Source organism: Rutidosis leptorrhynchoides, chromosome 11 (genome assembly GCF_046630445.1).
Source record: "Rutidosis leptorrhynchoides isolate AG116_Rl617_1_P2 chromosome 11, CSIRO_AGI_Rlap_v1, whole genome shotgun sequence".
In the NCBI taxonomy this organism is placed as follows: Eukaryota; Viridiplantae; Streptophyta; class Magnoliopsida; order Asterales; family Asteraceae; genus Rutidosis; species Rutidosis leptorrhynchoides.
In genome coordinates this window covers 238,299,266-238,317,241 of record NC_092343.1, presented here as the reverse complement: position 1 = coordinate 238,317,241, position 17,976 = coordinate 238,299,266, and the positions used below count along the sequence as shown (strand labels likewise).

At 34.7% G+C, this 17,976-nt stretch overlaps 2 protein-coding genes across 4 annotated transcripts; one reads left to right on the top strand and one right to left on the bottom strand.

Annotated features, from left to right (window-relative positions):
* The first annotated feature begins 6,301 nt into the window (after nt 1–6,301).
* LOC139876272 (probable purine permease 10) lies at nt 6,302–12,926 on the top strand. Of its 3 annotated transcripts, XM_071863574.1 has the most exons (4): nt 6,302–6,458; nt 11,262–11,462; nt 11,607–11,867; nt 12,374–12,926. In XM_071863574.1, exons 1-4 carry the CDS (start codon nt 6,419–6,421, stop codon nt 12,877–12,879), a joined length of 1,008 nt encoding a protein of 335 aa, XP_071719675.1. In that variant the 5' UTR covers nt 6,302–6,418; the 3' UTR covers nt 12,880–12,926. The 3 variants fall into 3 exon arrangements, with proteins under 3 accessions (XP_071719675.1, XP_071719673.1, XP_071719674.1); XM_071863572.1 differs by having other exon boundaries at nt 11,262–11,867; XM_071863573.1 differs by having other exon boundaries at nt 6,318–6,458; nt 11,265–11,867.
* Nucleotides 12,927–13,814: 888 nt separating this feature from the next.
* Nucleotides 13,815–17,756, bottom strand: LOC139875470 (replication protein A 32 kDa subunit A-like). Its single transcript, XM_071862807.1, has 11 exons — nt 17,662–17,756; nt 16,267–16,336; nt 16,026–16,136; nt 15,436–15,533; nt 15,282–15,323; nt 15,101–15,178; nt 14,749–14,827; nt 14,522–14,626; nt 14,334–14,416; nt 14,053–14,121; nt 13,815–13,939 (listed from the first exon to the last, which is right to left on the bottom strand). The coding sequence occupies exons 1-11, from the start codon at nt 17,754–17,756 to the stop codon at nt 13,855–13,857; spliced, it is 915 nt and encodes a 304-aa protein (XP_071718908.1). The 3' UTR covers nt 13,815–13,854.
* Between the last annotated feature and the right edge of the window lie 220 nt (nt 17,757–17,976).

The following is a 17,976-nucleotide window of genomic DNA, read 5'->3' as shown; positions in this document are numbered from 1 at the left end:
TTTATTTTGGAAATGTAACATAAGAAACCTTGAGAGCCTATGAATCTTGTTACCCTTTTGGGAGGGGACTGCTTAAAACATTTACGACACTCATGTGGATACTCTATATATTTCCTCCTTCATTGGTTGCAACTGTATGTTGCTCTAGTTAACGTTAATCCTAACTTCAACATGTAACTGAAAGGATGAAGTTACATTGCGGAACCGTGTTTTCATTTCATCCAAGCATAGGTTTACCTGTAGTATGGTAGACTAGGTAGTGGTTCCCTCCTCGTTCGTTCAGACCGTCCTGAAGACACTATGAAAAATTATGGCTTGCAAGTTCGGTTAGTCACCTTCAGCTAAAATTTCGATTCACTTACTCAAATGAAACGTTCTTAAATATTGAGTTCCTATGCCTATGGCCTCCTTTCGAAACCAAGGGGTTGGTAAAATCCGTAGCTAACGTTATCCATACATCAAATCGCATGGTTGTAATCACTATGTTTCCCATTCTACCTGTCAGCTTATATTACGACATACACGCTCAATGTTTTAGATGAGCTTAGGAACATTCATGGTGCATTTCACGCATCCAGCTTACTGAAGATGCCTGTAAGGCTAAACACACCATCTCTCCTTCTTGTGGATATGCATTCAGATGACATACTCCTGTTAATCAGAAATAAAATCAATTTGTTGACCTCTTAGGACAAGAGGCTTAAGTAACGGCATATACCTATTCTCACTTTCATACGCCAAAGTACCTTTCAAGGTAGATAACTTACTTCTGAGCCCACGGATCTCACAGAACTATGATACGCTCCTTCTTATTCGAATACGGTACCATTGTTGGTCACTCCTTAAAATTTCGGGACGAAATTTTCTTTAACAGGTGGGTAATGTAACGACCCTGGAAATTCCAACTTTTATTTATTAATAATTATTATTATTAATACGTGTGATTAAACGAATGTATGTTATTACATTTACATGTTGCCATGATTGCCCGTACTTGACTTTTAAGGGCCCGAAACGTCTCTGCGACACACGAAACTGCGCGAATAATATTTTTAGAATATTATTTACATTCATGATTATTTATTATTAATCATTTTAATTAATCAAGGTTAGTGATTAATTACTTGGGCTTTAATTATTTAATTTGCATCTTTAATTGGACTTGGGCTTTTAATTAATGGACTTGGACTAGTAAGCCCACCCTACACCTTTTATGGACTTATAAGCCCACTCATTAAGCTAGTATTACATTAGAATTAATCAAGATTTAATTAGGCTAATTTAGAGACAAAGTATGCAAGCATGCTACTCCATACTCCCATGCAACTTAACTTATACTCCTTTCTAGCTAACACATCCCTCCCATGCAAGAAAATAACACTTTGACCTTCCTATTTTGGCCCTTAGGCTGACGGTTCCTTGGGCAACAAAGGGATCAAACTCTTTCACTTTGTTTCTCATTTTTACTTGTATTCTTTCAACTCATTTCACACACTTACATTTGCTCTCTTTTTCTCTCTTGTTTTTCTCTCTCAAAACTAGTAAGTAGCAACAAAAATACTTCTTCTTTTCCTCCCTAAAAACCGAAATCTTGACCTTCATCATCATCAATTCTTGTTCAAATTACTTGTTGTTTGTAATTGTTTCTTGTTTGTTGTAAAGATCAAGTCTCTTTAGCTTGAATCTTCTTAGATCTTAGTTACTTCTTTTGAATTTGAAGAACTAAGAACATGAACTCAAACTCACTAGTTTGTAGTTCCATATTCATGTATTTTCAAGATTTAAGTTCATAAACTTCAAGATCTTTCTTTGTTTTCATGAGTTGTAGACTTGAACTCTTAAGATTCAAAACTTAGTTGAATCTTCTCAAGCATGATACAAACATGAACAAAGACTTAAAGATATAGTTACTTACCTTATTTTTGTTCACTTTAATTTCATGTTTTTCAAGTTCATAAGTTGTAGACTCATCTTATGTTTATATTGTTGACTTGAACTCTAAGATCTACACTTGTTTGATCTTCTCAAGTATGAAACAAATGTAAACATGTAACTTGTAGATCTAGCCTACTTCTTCATTTTTACTTACTTTAATGTTGTGTTGATGTTCATGATCAAGTGTTTACTAGTTAAAACATGATTTTTGTACTTGAAACTTTGTAAGTTCAAGACATAGAAGTGTAACTTGCTAGTTACAACTTCACATACTTGTGTTGATTTAACTTAAGTACTAGATCTATGCATTTGAAACTAAGATCTTCAAGATCTATTAAAGAACTAAGTTCTACAACCTAAGATCTTGTGTACTTAAGTTTATTTTCAAGTTTGTAGCTTATGACTAGTTTTAAAGTTGATGTATGTGTTAGATCTAAGACCTTGATGAAACTTTGGTTCATCAAACATCATACAACTCTTAAGTGAGTTGATCTACATGTCTTAGACTCACACTTGTGTTGCTAGTGTCAAAACTTAGTTAGTATTACTTTCATAGTTCATGTGTGTGTAGATCTAGGACTTGATGTAACTTTGGTTCATCAAATTAATGTCTTAGACTTGCACTAGGGTTATGATGGACAAATCTTGGTTAAGATGATGTAGATACATCCATGAGTTGTACACTTGAAGCTATATGCATCAAGGATGAGAGCCATGATGAACATCAAGCACCAAGACCACCGGAACTCTCCAAACTCTCTGCTTTTTGTCCAAATGTTTCTGACCTACTGTTTCTGGACCAGACCAGTAGGTCTGGGATGATCCCATCTTGATTTTTGGATAGAGCTTTTCGAGTAGATAATTTTTCATTTAGGACTCGTCTTCATCCGAGTTACGGTTTAGGATTTATGGCCCTCCGTTCGTCACTATGTCTTTTAACGTTGTGTAGAAAATTTCAGACCTACTCGCACATATACCGTTGCCACGGTCAAACGAAGACGAGTTAGATTCTGTAAATTTAACCACACTTAAACGACTCATATACGGAGCCATAGCCACAGGCCTCACCTCTGTTCGGTTTGTGTAGAGGCCGTGGTGACTAATCCAAGTCAGCCTTTGTTTTAAACGACTTTTATAGACGAACCTTACTTGTTACCTTTTGTTTAATGATGATTGATGATGACCCTTATGACTTTAATTACATACTTATAAACCTTTTGAGACGACTTACTGACTTAGTACTATTTGACTTAGGTTGAGGACTTTGGACCGATTACTTGCACACCTTTCCGACTACTATTTTACCGCTACTATTATCATTGTGAGTTATAGCATTCCCTTTTTACTTTAACTTATTTTGGGAACTGAGAATGCATGCGGACTTTATGTTTTACATACTAGGCACGAGTACTTAAACTTTATATATGTGTGGGTTATATAACGGCAGAAACATTCCCTTTAGCTCGGTAACGTTTAATCATTGGTTTTTGAACCGTGAACGCGAATCTTAGATATGGATCCATAGGGTTTGACATCCCCACTCGGGCTAGTCGCGCTAGCATTTAACGAGTGTTTAATACTTCGAGGTTATACGCACTTGCCAAGTGCACTTTCAGGGGGTACATAAACGTTAAGTTAGTTACCGGGTGCCCACGGTTAAGCATATACTTAAACATACGGATTTGGATTACTGTTTTGAAACGCTCTTTGTAGCACTGAAATCTCGTGGCCTACTTACATTCATTACTGTTATACTTAAACTATAGCTCACCAACCTTTGTGTTGACATTTTTAAGCATGTATTTCTCAGGTGCTTGAGGTTGCTTCCGCTGTTATACTAGTCTTGCTGTAGACACCCGCTGCTTTAGAGTTGTCACTACATGAACGCTTACTTTTGCATACAAACGTTATTACTTTTGAAACGATGATTTGTAACGACCCTTGGGGTCACATACACTTATTTATTGCTTCTACTTTGTGAAGCATACTTTTGGGATGTAAAACTTTAGACGTTGGTTTGACGTCACTTTTATTAATGAATGCAAACTCTTTTTAACAGCGCATATAGTACTTAACCTTGTAATGATCCTGTTGTTGATGGTCCGTACATGATGATTTAGTACGGGGCGTCACAGACGAATTCTGATGAATACTCTGCGTCTGCAGAGGGATTGAAACCGTGGTACTGTATATAGGCACCTGGACGCAACATACTACATGCGGTCCCACTGTTTCACCGCTAGCGCCTACAAGGATAACCCTTGGGTCCACCGAAGAAAAATCCAGCCGCGTGGTTGTGACTGGTGAGTTTGCCCTTGGTGGTGTAATTCCATCCGGATATATCGGCTTGTACCTTTGAAAAGGCTCGCCGGACACGGGTGGAGGATAAGGCGTGTATCCTAGGGATGACAATGGATACCCGATCCAGTGGATATCCATCCGATCCACCCGATTATTCGTGGATATGGACGATCTAAATGGATATGGATATGGATGTGGATGAAAAAATTTCATCCATGGACGAACCCGCTTTCACCCGAAATAACTAAATATATAAATTTATCACTCAAATTAGTATCATTATGTAGTGATATTTCATTAATTATATTCATATTCATCTTTCTTTATATTTTCTCTAAAAATATAACTTTCTTCTTATATTTTGTTTTGTTTAAATAATCAAATGTATTTATCGTACTTTGGTGGTTCAAATGTGATTCCATGTAACTAAAAGTAAGCAACTTACATGTCGATATCTGTACACGTTTAATAGGTTATCTATTGAATATTTGTTATATAGATTAGTAAAATGTGACTTTCGGTCGCATAAACTATTAAAAATATTACTTTTGATCGTATATAGTGAACCACCACTTATAATTGTTGAAAATAAAATAAATTTAAACGAATATGGATAATTATCCATTAACCCGCTTCACCCGACGGATATGGATGAATGAAAAGTAAAAAAAATAAATGGATATGGATATGGATACGGCCTCACCCGATCCATATCCGATCCATTGTCATCCCTAGTGTATCCCGCCCCCGTAGTCATAGCTTGCGTCTGCTGATTACCACACGGTGTGTTTTGATTGTCCGTTTGAGTACGTTCCGATGATCCCTCGGAAGCCATAATACTGTTAAAGAAACAACAAATTTGAAAATTTTGTTAATAATGAGCCTTATGATTCAAAACTTCTTTAAAATAAACAACAATTGAACACGTCTTGAATTAATTCGGCTCTCAATGAAAGCACCACTTGATCATGCATATATTTTCCATAGGGTCAATATGCATGTTCAATAAGCTAAGGGGGTTTAAGGATCTTAGAACTTGGCTCTCCGGTCCGGCTACCGTGAATAACCCTGGCCAACATGATGATGTCGGCGGGGTGGCCAAGTGATTAAGTCCACCTTCGATAACGGTCATTGATCAGAAGGCCCTAGATAAGGTTGTAGGTGCTAGTTTAATAAATAGCTAACCTGTTAACCTTGAGAAGACGAAAGATGATGCTGATTACGTAAGATGTGTAGTAAACGATGGTTACGTAACGTGGTTGTCCCTGGAATGATAATTAGGGTTTGTATATATATATAGGCAAACCCTAATTCTAGAACCATCCAAGATAATGGTAATCTTTTCCATAACAAACTCCCCCGAATCACGGATATAATTATGGAAAAGATATCGACTTGATGACCAAGTAACCGCCGTACCGGGAACAAAGGCATTCGATACATCACCGCATGCCGCATACCGCATACAAAGTACACGCATACGCTTGCTAGCGAGTGCCCGCATACGTATAGAATGTGCATGCGGGTTGCGGTATCATTAGTTGTTATCTTTTATGCTCTTTGATCCATTTTTCTGTATAAAACTGGTGCTTTTATGCGTGTATCCCCTATGATACACCATTATGCGATGATGTTGGCAGTCCATTGAAGGTTAGGAATACTCCTAGAGACCTTCCCAAATTCCATTGATATTGGCAGTACCATCAAAAGTTGGAAACTCACTGCTTGAAATGAGAATTGAACCTGAATTGACAGTACTCAAGCTTAATCCCACCTCTGTTGCGCTCCGGTATGCTCTCGCATACTAATATTATGTAACACATATTTAATATAATAAAATTAATTTTTGCCTTACAGAAAAAATATCTTTTCATTTTACATTAAAATAATTTACAAGTTTCTATCGATTGAAAAAAAATGGTACTAAACTGTAGCCACTAGCGTACAAATATAAGAAGATAATGCCGTTCAAAAACAAAAACTAGATATAAGAAGATAAACATATTATACGAGTAATATTTTAGTTGCAAATGTTTTTATATATAAAAATATGTATAAAATATATAAATATATAAATAGATGGATGGATGTTGTAATAATCGAATTGGAAACAACACCTTTCTGAACACGATACTTTATATATTCACTTTCTCCTCCTCTTCCATTCTTTTCCTATATTCAAATGAAGCAACTTCAAGAACCGGCAACAGATAATAATTTTGGTAAGTATTAAATCATTTTTTAAAATTACTTAAAATATTATTCAACAATTATATTGTTTCTACTTTATGTTATCAAAGGTATCTATATTCTATATCTATATAATTTTGTAAACATTTCTTGTCAGAAACTTTTTTGATAAATTTACTATTGTGATTATTTATGTGTAGTGTATGAATTTAATAAACTTATAATAAAGTGATATCACCAACCATATTTTGCATGACAACAGAGGTAATATGTTAATCAAGATTTGGTAATTCTGGCTCTAGGGATCACTGCAAACCTGTATGTTCTTTTTGTATTACGGAGTAGTTTTTTTAAAAACTTGATAACCTTGTTTTTTCTTTTTCTCTACAAAAAATACACATATTCAATTGTTACTTGTACCTCGTGAATCGAAAGTTGTACTTGTCAGTTTAGAAAGTACGAAACTATTCCCCAAAATCTGGTAAACGGTTTTTTAAACATATGTTCTTATTTAATACTCATTTTTTTTTCTTCTTTCATATCGGATATATCTACGATTTTAATATTAATTTGAAACTATCATTGAAAATATTGTATTGATACGTGTGTGTCTGACAATAAGGTTGCTTAACTACCACCAAAGGTGGCCAATTTAGTTAAGGACTAAGGCTTCATCATCAAAGTGTAAGAGGTCCAAAGTTCTAAGGTCGTCCCTTGTTCAATTTTTGGGTGGTTAGAGAACGGGAAACAAGAAAATATTCTTAATACACTGTGTACAGTATGGCATGAGGTTGGATTACTCATTTTTTCGGATTACCTGAACAGGAAAATCTTAGAACTTATTTGACACTCGTAGGGTATAAATTAACCTCCTTTTGTTTTTAACGACGTTTAGGAATCATTGATAGTATCCGAACACGATGTACGGAACTCACCCGATCATTTCCATGGATGAACCGATACTGTCCCACAACGCTCGAGAGGAAACCCCCACGAGGATCCATACGGACATCGTGTGTGGCAAAATCTCTTCGCGTGAGGCTCAAACGCATAGACGTCCAAAACCTCAAAGGACCAGAAAAGGAACGGGTAACCACAAGGAAATATTTTTGCAACACATGGAGTCGAACCTCTGACCTCCCTTATTAGAAGTCAGGTCATTAACAATGGGGATTATCACCATTTTACCCATTTTTCTAACTTTTTTGCTCCCTTGCGTCTGGCCTGGTATAAATTGGCCAAAACGAGTTTTTCTACCAAATGGAAGCAAAGGTCGCAAAGTGACATCTTGCTCTTTGCTCCCCGATGGAAGCAATGACGCAAAGTGCCTCTTGCAACCTTGATTCCACCTTGCTACTTGCCCCTAGGTGGAAGCAAGGTCGCAAGAGGCTCCTTGCTCTCAGGTGGAAGCAGGGTCACAAGGTGCCAGCTTGCTCTTTGTTCCTTGGTGAAAGCAAGGACGCAAGGTGCCTCTTGTGACCTTGCTTCCACCTGGAAGCAAGGAGCAATGAGCAATGAGCAAGAAGCAAGGAGCAAGACACCTTGCTCCTTGCTTCCAGGTGAAAGCAAGGTCGCAAGAGGAACTTTGCGTCCTTGCTTCCACCGGAGAGCAAGGAGCAAGCTGGCACTTTGCGATGTTGCTTCTACATGGTAGAAAACTTGTTTTGACTTATTTATACCAAGCCATGCGCAAGGTCGTTTTCTTTTTGTGAAGGCCAATCGTCAAGTTTTTTTTCCGGCTCTGACGTAAAAAAGTTTGAAAAAAATGGGTAAATGGTGATAATCCCTTAACAATGCATCAATACTTTGCGGTTGAATTAACGTCTTTGAAAAGAGATTAATTTGATTTGGGTCTGTGTGGCGGTAGGCTCACATCTCATGGATTAATAGGCTCAGATCTCATTGATTTATTTGTTAGTAGAAGGTCATAACCATAGTTCCCCAAAAATATATTAAGGCCTCTTGTTATGTACACATGTTGATTGTTGTGTTGGTGACAACACTTTAGAACGTCTCTAAGACCGCTTCTTATCATTGTTAAACTACAAACATCCGTCTCTTCGGCCTACCTAGCGACCGAAGAGTTGAGGGTAAAGCTTTTGGCTAACACTAAAGTTTTATAACTAACTCATAACTAAACACACCCTATCATGACTAAAATATCTTCATTTCAGTCCCCGCGATGGTACATTAGTGGTTGGAGGACATGCAGCATAAAGCGGTGGTCATGGGTTCAATCCTTGCCCCATGTCCCTTTAAGCATGGGTTACGCGATTTTCTTCTCACATGTTGGCCGTGGGACCGATCGATGTGGGCTAGAGGGCCGGTTTTACCTTTTTATTATCTTCATTTTAATTGTCACGTCATTAATTAATTCCTTTTTATATATATTTTAACTAACACAAGAAATAATTTTTTTCACACAAGGTATTGTTTTAATATAATAATTTTAGGCGTTCAATAAAAAAGTAAAGTGCTCTACAAGATCCATTAAAGCGTGTGAATGATGCATTATAATTTGAATATAACAAGTATTCGGGTCGACCCGCTTCGCTGGGCCCAAAATCGATAGTCTGAAAAAAAAAAAAAAAAAAAAAAAAAACAAACCCTGGATTCGAACCTGCAACCTCTCGAAAGGGGTAGACAACGCAAAACCACCCAGCCGCCCCTGAGGAAAAAAAAAGGCCCCTAGATTCGAACCTACAACCTCTCGAAAGGGATAGACAACACAAAACCACCCAGCTGCCCGCGCGTTTCTGTTTTTATCTTAAAACGAATAATATTTATTTAGTTAAAAAAGTGGGGGATAAAAGCCAAAAAAGGTACTGTAGTTACTGTTCATTTGAGGTTTTTTGTCTTTTTCTGATTTCAAATTGAATATATGTACAATATAAATTAAATAATCATATGAATATATGCTTCTGGATGAATACTTGTCCCATATAAATTAGATATAGAAGAATACTTGTACGATATGGAAGAATGCCTCTATAATACGGAGTATGAGTTAAAACTTATACATTTGGTCATGGAGTATTTGTTGAAAAGAGTTACATGTGAACCCCTTAAATTCTTAAGAAGTACTGTAGTTGTTAAATCTATGGTGAATAATCTATAATGAATGGCCTATAAGTCTATAACGAATTGGTGTCTATGGCATTAAAGCTATGGCATTAAAGCTATAATGCAACAACAAATTAAAGCTATAATGTAACACCACGTAGGCTTGGCAATGATGGGTAACGAACCATATGTAGTAGTCTAATGGCGTTGTCTGGCATTCATATTTTTTTTTTTTTTTTTTTTTTTTTGCTAAAAAAACAAAAACTATATATATAATTCTAATCTCCAAAAGGAGACTAGAAAACAAAGATACAAAGGATCGATCACTAAAGAGGCTCGATGACAGAAAACTACTCTAACCAAGATAAAAATCGAGATACTAACTAAAACCGAGCTTTTACGTGAACAAGACAACACAAAAGACCACAACCACAAACAATGGACCTAAAATTAAACAAACAACGCACAAACAAAAAAAGCTAATCAAGTACCACATTTTGAATTGTTGATGCCATCTTCCGCATTCGCCTTAAATGAAAAAGTAGACTCAATCCCAATCTCATCCGAATTCAAACCTCCATTTCTAAATTGGTCAAAGAAGCCGACACCAACAAACTCCTCCCCCGCCCCCGCTCCAATACGCTTTCCTATAACACATTGGAAAGATTTATCACCTTTTGACGTCCCTTGAACCGCCCCTTCGATCTCGTCCCCATCACTCAAATCATGCACACAAAGCTCCCCGTCCTTTACATTCTTTTTCTTTTCTTTACCTTTCTTCTTACTCGCGCCCTTCGTAACACCTGGCATTCATTGTAGGTGTTCACTCATTTTCGTATTAATTTGGTGGGGCCTCCACCCAAATCTCTCTACCACATTTATCACTACACTCATTTTTCCACGCCTTTATAATAACTGTGTCATATTTTTTTTTTTTTTTTTTTTGGCAAAAAACATAGAATTAAATAGAAATTAATTTTTCACAAAAAGTGAAAAATTAAGCATTACAATATCACAACAAGCTGGACTTACAATAGAATTCGTCCATCTTGCTTAAGCCCAATAACTGTGTCATTTAATCACCACCTTTCTACAGCCCTTAAATTCTCAGTAAACACTACAAACAACAACATTACTCATTCTCACTAAAACAGGTTATGGGATACAAACAACAACATTACTCATTCTCACTAAAACAGGTTATGGGATGTTAAATGTACATGTAGATGTCACATGTGTACAGTCATAAATCGAATGGGACTCCCATCACCACTACAAGTGATCTCATATTCATTTTTGTAATGTAAATATTATGCTATTTCATCAAGAAGAAAAAAAAAAACAATTGCTTTATATTTTTAAATTAAAGGTTTTGTTTAAAAAAAAGTAAGTGTTATCTTTGAATCTATCGATTATATTAAATGAATTTAAGTAAATATCTCAAAGGTTATTAATATGAACAAATATCTGATGCAATACTAAGGAGTACTCCGTATTATTTAGACAACACGCAGCACTATTAGCTAATTCAAACAAAGACAACACGCAGCACTATTAGCTAATTCAAACAAATTTAGGTGTAACAAGTGCCAACAATGTCATATTCGTTGTATAATTATGCTAGAAAGCTCTATGAACCTTAAGCCAGAACCTTTCATGTCAATCATGCAATTGTAACTAACGCACTTTGAATTTTACAAGATATATAAAACTACATAAAAACTAAGCACTCTGTCTTCTCTAATTCAAACTTTATTTCCTTGTATGATCAGAAGAAGCTAAGCAGCCACTTGAAACCACTCAAGATGTTAGAACAAGCTCTTCATGGCTTGTACAGTACAAGTGGTGGATACAAATGGCATTGTTCACAACATTTGTACTTGCAGGCCAATCAGTTGCAACAATGTTAGGAAGACTTTACTTTGACAAAGGAGGAAACAGTAAATGGATGGCTACACTTGTTCAAACTGCTGGTTTCCCACTTATGTTTCCTTTAATTTTCATGTTTTTACCTTCAAAATCACAACAACGACAAAATCCAATTATTACCACAAATAAACCTTCTTGGATCACCGTTTTTATGCTCTATACATTTCTTGGTGTATTTTTGGCTGCAGACTGTTTGTTGTATACATTTGGATTAAAGTATTTGCCCGTTTCAACGTACTCTTTGATTTGTGCTAGTCAGCTTGCGTTTAATGCGCTATTTTCATACTTTTTAAATGGCCAAAAGATCACTCCTTACATTGCTAATTCACTTGTTCTGCTTAGCTTTTCGTCATCACTTCTTGTGTTTCAAAGTGATTCTGAGGACAGTGTTAAAACGTCTAGAAGCAAGTATATAATTGGCTTCGTTTGCACAGTCGCTGCTTCTGCAGGTATGATGTTTTTTTGTTTTTTTTTTTCTTTTTAATACTACTAATTAAGACTACAAGTTACATTCTTAAAATAAATACATACCTCTAACAAAGTATAATTAAGATATACTTTAGTATCTTAGTTCAGATTTTATATAATCATTGTGGTATAATGATATAAAAGGTCAACATAACAGTGTTTGTTGGTCAACCCAATCATTGTATATATTCCCATTATTGAGCCATTTTGACCTGCTACTCATCCTGCCAACCGGCCTAATTCTTGCCGAATCTAATTAGGACAGCGAGAAAACAAGATTTAGATTTCATGGATCTTATTTCAAAGTCATTAAGTCTCATTTAAGTTGTTTGGAAAATTGAATACAGAAATTGATCTTCATTATTAAATTATTAAAACAGAAAATGGAATAGATCTGTTGTTAGAAGGTGATCTCTGACTTTAGATGTCAAAGTCAAGAAGTCAGATATATTTGTTTGACCTTTATAGTCAAATTTTAAATATGCAGGTTACGCATTGATGCTTTCTGTAACACAACTCGCATTTCAAAAGATATTGAAATCAGAAAGCTACAGAGTGGTATTCGATATGATCGTGTACCAAAACATGATAGCAAGTGTTATAATTCTAGTGGGACTATTTGCAAGTGGGGAATGGAAGGATATAAAGAACGAAATGAAAAATTACGAATCAGGAACAATATCATACATAATGAACCTAGTATGGACCGCAATCTCATGGCAAGTTTTTTCAATCGGTTGCGTTGGTTTGATCTTTGAGGTTTCGTCTTTATTTTCGAATGTGATTAGTACTTTAGGTATTCCAATTGTGCCGGTTTTTGCGGTAGTGTTTTTTCATGATAAAATGAATGGAGTCAAAGTGATTTCAATGTTGTTGGCGATATGGGGGTTTACCTCGTATATCTATCAGCATTATCTTGATGATTTGCAAGAAAAGCAGAGGATAGAAAATGTAAATCCTGAAGTTGATCTTACAACAATAAGGAATAGTTGATAAACTAATAAAGCGGATATATGAATATATGATACGGATCTTGAGTATGCTGTATGTTCATTTGCTAATTTTGTCAATTACTGGCATATATTGTAGATATCAAGTTTACCATCTTGCATAAAGTAAGATTATACGACAATGATGCACCAAAAAAGTAGCCAGATTTTTGTTAGTGCATAATCAATAAAGAAAACATACGTCGTCATTACAGAAACTGTAAACGTTGATTGGCATGAAAAACTAGAAAAATGGATTAAAACAATAGTCGAGACATTAAGTATTCGTGCTTTTGGGCCAGTCGGATCTCTTAAAAACGTGGAAACAGCACATTGTTATACTAATAGTTTGTTATACTAATAGTTTGAAAGATAGATATAGGTGTTGCTTTACACATTCATTAGTGTATATGTAGCCTGCACTGTGTTTCGTATTCAATAGGGGCTATGTTATACTTTCTGGGTTCTACATATTCCATAATCTGTGCCAGCAAATCGGGTTTTTACACACTTTTCGGTATTTTTTTTTCTCAACCAACAGAAACTCTCACCATATGTTATAAATTTTATATTCATCCTTACTTTATCGATTTTAAAAAGTGATCCAGATGAGTTCAATAGCCACAGGAAAAAAAAAAAAAAAAAAAAAACTATGCTTTCGGACTATCACAGCCTCTTAGCTATGCGCTGCATTTTCTTTAACAAAACTTTTCTATCAGAAAGTTTTGAAAGATAAAATTGAGGTGAATTTGCCATGATTATCAACCAGCTGAAGTACTATCGGGCTTTTGTGATCACATGACAAACATTTAATAACAGCACACAACGTTTAATAGCTATTAAAAAGGTAATGGTTTTAAAAAATACTGCATTCTCAAACATTAACATAATCACATCAGGAAAAAAAAGTAAGCAACGTAAAGATATGAACTTAGAGAGGTAGATGATCAACAAAAATATTAATTATAGTTGGTGCATATTAACTGCTGCATATTGCTTGAAAGTGGTTGTCGTCGATTGTTGAGTATATAAAGCCTTCATTTTGTAGTGATCTTATGGATTCCCTATTATTATAATAATAAACCCCACATACAAAACTTTCAACATTAGTGTCAAACATAGAGAGATCACAAGCATACATACATATACACATACAAACAGAGGGTGAGAAAGGTACATGATCTTTTTGAGAGGAAGTTTCATCTTGTGTGCAATTTCATCTATATGGATTCCTCTCTCCTTTTCACTACAAAGTTATCACATATATGTATTATGTATGTATGTATTATCAGTATATTAAAATGCAAAATTATGATTAACTTTAAGAAACAAACTTCATAAATTCCACCGAGTCTAAAAACACTAAAGAAACCAATATGAAAATACCAAGCTATAAAAACAGTGGGATGATATGCCAAACAAGCATTAATTAATACATAAATACACAAATAAACTTACTAGTTGGTAGGAAACTGGAGAAAAGCAAGAACCATTCGATCAAAGCCTTTCAGTCGATCAACATTCAAATGTACAGAAGACAACTGAGAATAAAATACAACAAACAATTTTATCATGTCAATCAAAAAGTTAAAAAAAAAAAAAAAAAAAAAAACAATTCAATTATGAGTAACTTTATGTTAACATACCTCGCTTGAAATGGTTGAATAAGAAGCGTTAGTGCCATTCTGGATGGGTGTGTTTGTGATTAGATCTCCATTCTCGGAAACATTTCTATCATTCCCTTGTTTCTTCTACAAGCCACAAAGTTGATTGTTCGGATTTCATCATCATAATTATAATTATAATTACAATAAAATCAAACAATTCTATATGCAAGTTCTAGTGTCCGTATATGTAACTATATATGACATACCTGATCTTTGGTAGTACGCACATGGTTATGTATGCAAGCAATGAAATGGAAGGTGATCTCATCAAAATTCGTCACAGGCCTACAAGTTCACAAACATTTAATTTAAACACAGATTAAAAATCAAAATTATTTTTGATTAAATAATTACCTCTTTTAAAGTCAGTAACAAATTTTACACTAGTCCATCAGCATACAAGCATTACAATAATGTTATTGACAACAATTAACACATAGAAACACTTGTCCTGAATGTGACAGGAAATTTTTCAATATTCCGAATATGAACCAATTGAAATAGTGCGCATAAAATTTATATCAAATTGTTGAAAAGTTACAAGATGATTATGCATACCTAACAGAGAAAACATCAATATGCCTTTCACCATTAAAACTTTTCAAATGTCCGTCAACATGAACATAAATCCCTTCACTGCCAGGAACATTAATATCATAAAAATCAATATAACAACAACAATAACAACAGTACTGATTTCATAACCAAATCAGCAAATGAGTCCAATAAAGTAACTCACCTAATTGCCTCTATTTGCAATTTATCAAATGGTTCATTAAGCCTACAAAAAGATAATGATAGTACTTCAAACCCAATATGAATTCTATATTCTGAAGTAATACAGTTCATATTCTATCAATTAAAACATATTTGTTTGTTATCCATAGGTTTACCAGGTTTTGCATTCCAAGTTTCCAGTTCCATCAGCAACAGTAAAAGTAACATAACTATTCTTTTCAGCTTTGTTGAACACCATTCCTACCACACTAACCTATATAAGCAAAATTAAACAATTAAAAATATATATATGTATGAAATAAATAGTTAACTTAAACTAAAACTAAAACTAAAACTAAAACCAAAACACAATACTAACAAACATATAAACTTCTTATATCAACTTAAAAAGGCATGCACTTAAAGCCAAATTTCAGTAGTTAGAATTTGATACAAACCAATTCGAGATGGTTAATCTCCCAAGAACAATAGATTCAAGAAGAAACTTTGAACTAATCCACTTTTTTCATTGATCATATCCTTCAAACAAAAGTAAAGTACATATTTATTTATTTATACTACAATAATGCAAACTCTAAACATAACTGAATGGGAAACGTGATCAACAAAACTACCCATTATCCAAACATTTAGAAACTAATGGACATGCGTGCAACATGTATCAAAATCACAATCAACATTAGACACATACACAAATATAATTTTGCACAAAAAAATTTAAATATAGATTTGAAAGCATATATACATTAACGACTTCTGCACCAGAAATAGTAAAATTGGATTTATCATCACCCGAGTGTGAAGCTTCACTGATTTGCTTAATTGTGAGCGGTATTAGTCCAAATGTGTCTCGATTCTACATAATATATTATAAACAACAAACACGTTATTAGTGGAATTAGTTATTAGTTATTTAATAATAAAAGAACCAAAAAAAAAAAAAGAAAACGATTTTGATTGAAAAGAAATAAGGGTTTATTTACCACAGCGATGGCGGGAGAATTGGTGATCTGAGATCCACCGACGAATTGACTTCCAGAGAACATGATGATGATCCTAACAGTTTGATTGATGTAAAAGAGACGAGATTGAATGTAGTTTTGAGCGATTTAAAGCTCAGTTTATAATGAAATGATAATAAAATATAAATTATACAAGGAATTGATATTCCCGCCAAAAAAATTATCTTAAATTCACTCGAGATTTTGTTAAACCTATCGCAAATATGTATCCTAAATTGTAGATTACCAAGTTTATCAATTTGTTTGTTGAATCATCATTATCAATATCAATTTTGTTTAATTTCATATATTTATGTTCAAATATTGGATAGTAGTACTTCCTGTCCACATTTGACTTTGTATTTTTTTTATAACTTTGATCATAAATATTATATATTATTCGATAAAATTCATAAAAATAAAACTGCATAAGACCATTCCCATTCATGACACCGTCATGAACATTTCCTCACCGCCACATCAGCTTTCTCTCCCCTCATTTCTCACCACTTCCTCCCATAACACTCCTATAACACACCATTGCCAACCATGACATACTTCCTCAATTTTATTTATTATTATTATTATTATTATTATTATTATTATTGTTATTATTATTATTATATGCAACGAATTAAATTTTTATATGTAACGAATTAATAAATGGAAACATATATTTAAACAAACGTTTATTTAACACGAACACAAACATAAACATAATAATTAAAAAGACAAATACAACTAGATTCTAGTACAAACATTTATTCGGGATACAAACACAAATACGTTTCTAATAATCGGAATCCGAATCCGAAAAAAAACGACCATCGGTGTCGTAAACAGGTCCCGAGGGTATGTAATCATCAATTGGGCCTTCCCCCCGGTTGAGCTCTTCAATGTAGCGCATACCCAACGATTCCTCATCTTCATAAATTAAATATAGCGTAATCGGTTTGACACCCTCCGCGACCCAATCTTGTATCCCGGACCAACGTTCGTTGGTCGTAAGATACGTAGCCGCCTGATTCGGCTCCGTAAAATACAGAATGTCCGTCCATTCAAACGAAACGTTTTCTTTCAACCATTTTCGGAATGCGGCGACACTACAGTCGACGTTGACTTCTTCGAAAGAAACCTTCGTAGCGTTTATGTCATAGTATGATTTGTACTCGAAATCAAACATACCGCCGAAGTAAACGTCGAACGAACCGAGCAATTGTGTTGACATTTTTTTGATGTGTTAATGAGTGTGTTTGAAGAGATGAATGTGAATTGTGTAGTGTGGAGTGTTTATTTAATATGTATATGTATATATAGAGTTGAATGTTTAAAAAATGATCCGTTGAGAACTTGCAACGTTCATTTGTACTAGATTGGGACCAGGAACTCGCCCTCACACCTGCATACGGATGATTTGAACGAGGGCGACGAGCTTCAGGGCGGATGAGGGCGGCCGAGGGCGGCACCATTGCCATCGGCGCCCTCATATGAAGGTGATGAAGAAGGTATGGAGCACGGGCCGATGGGAATGGTCTAAAAAACTCAATCCATTCATTGCTCAAAATTAACATAGAAAGAATATGAAAGTCAAATGTTGACACTTCTAGTGAGAGACTAGTACACTAGTAGTAAGAGACTTTAATATTCAAATTTTGTATTCAAAAGTGTTAATTTTTGAATTTTGGATATTTATTT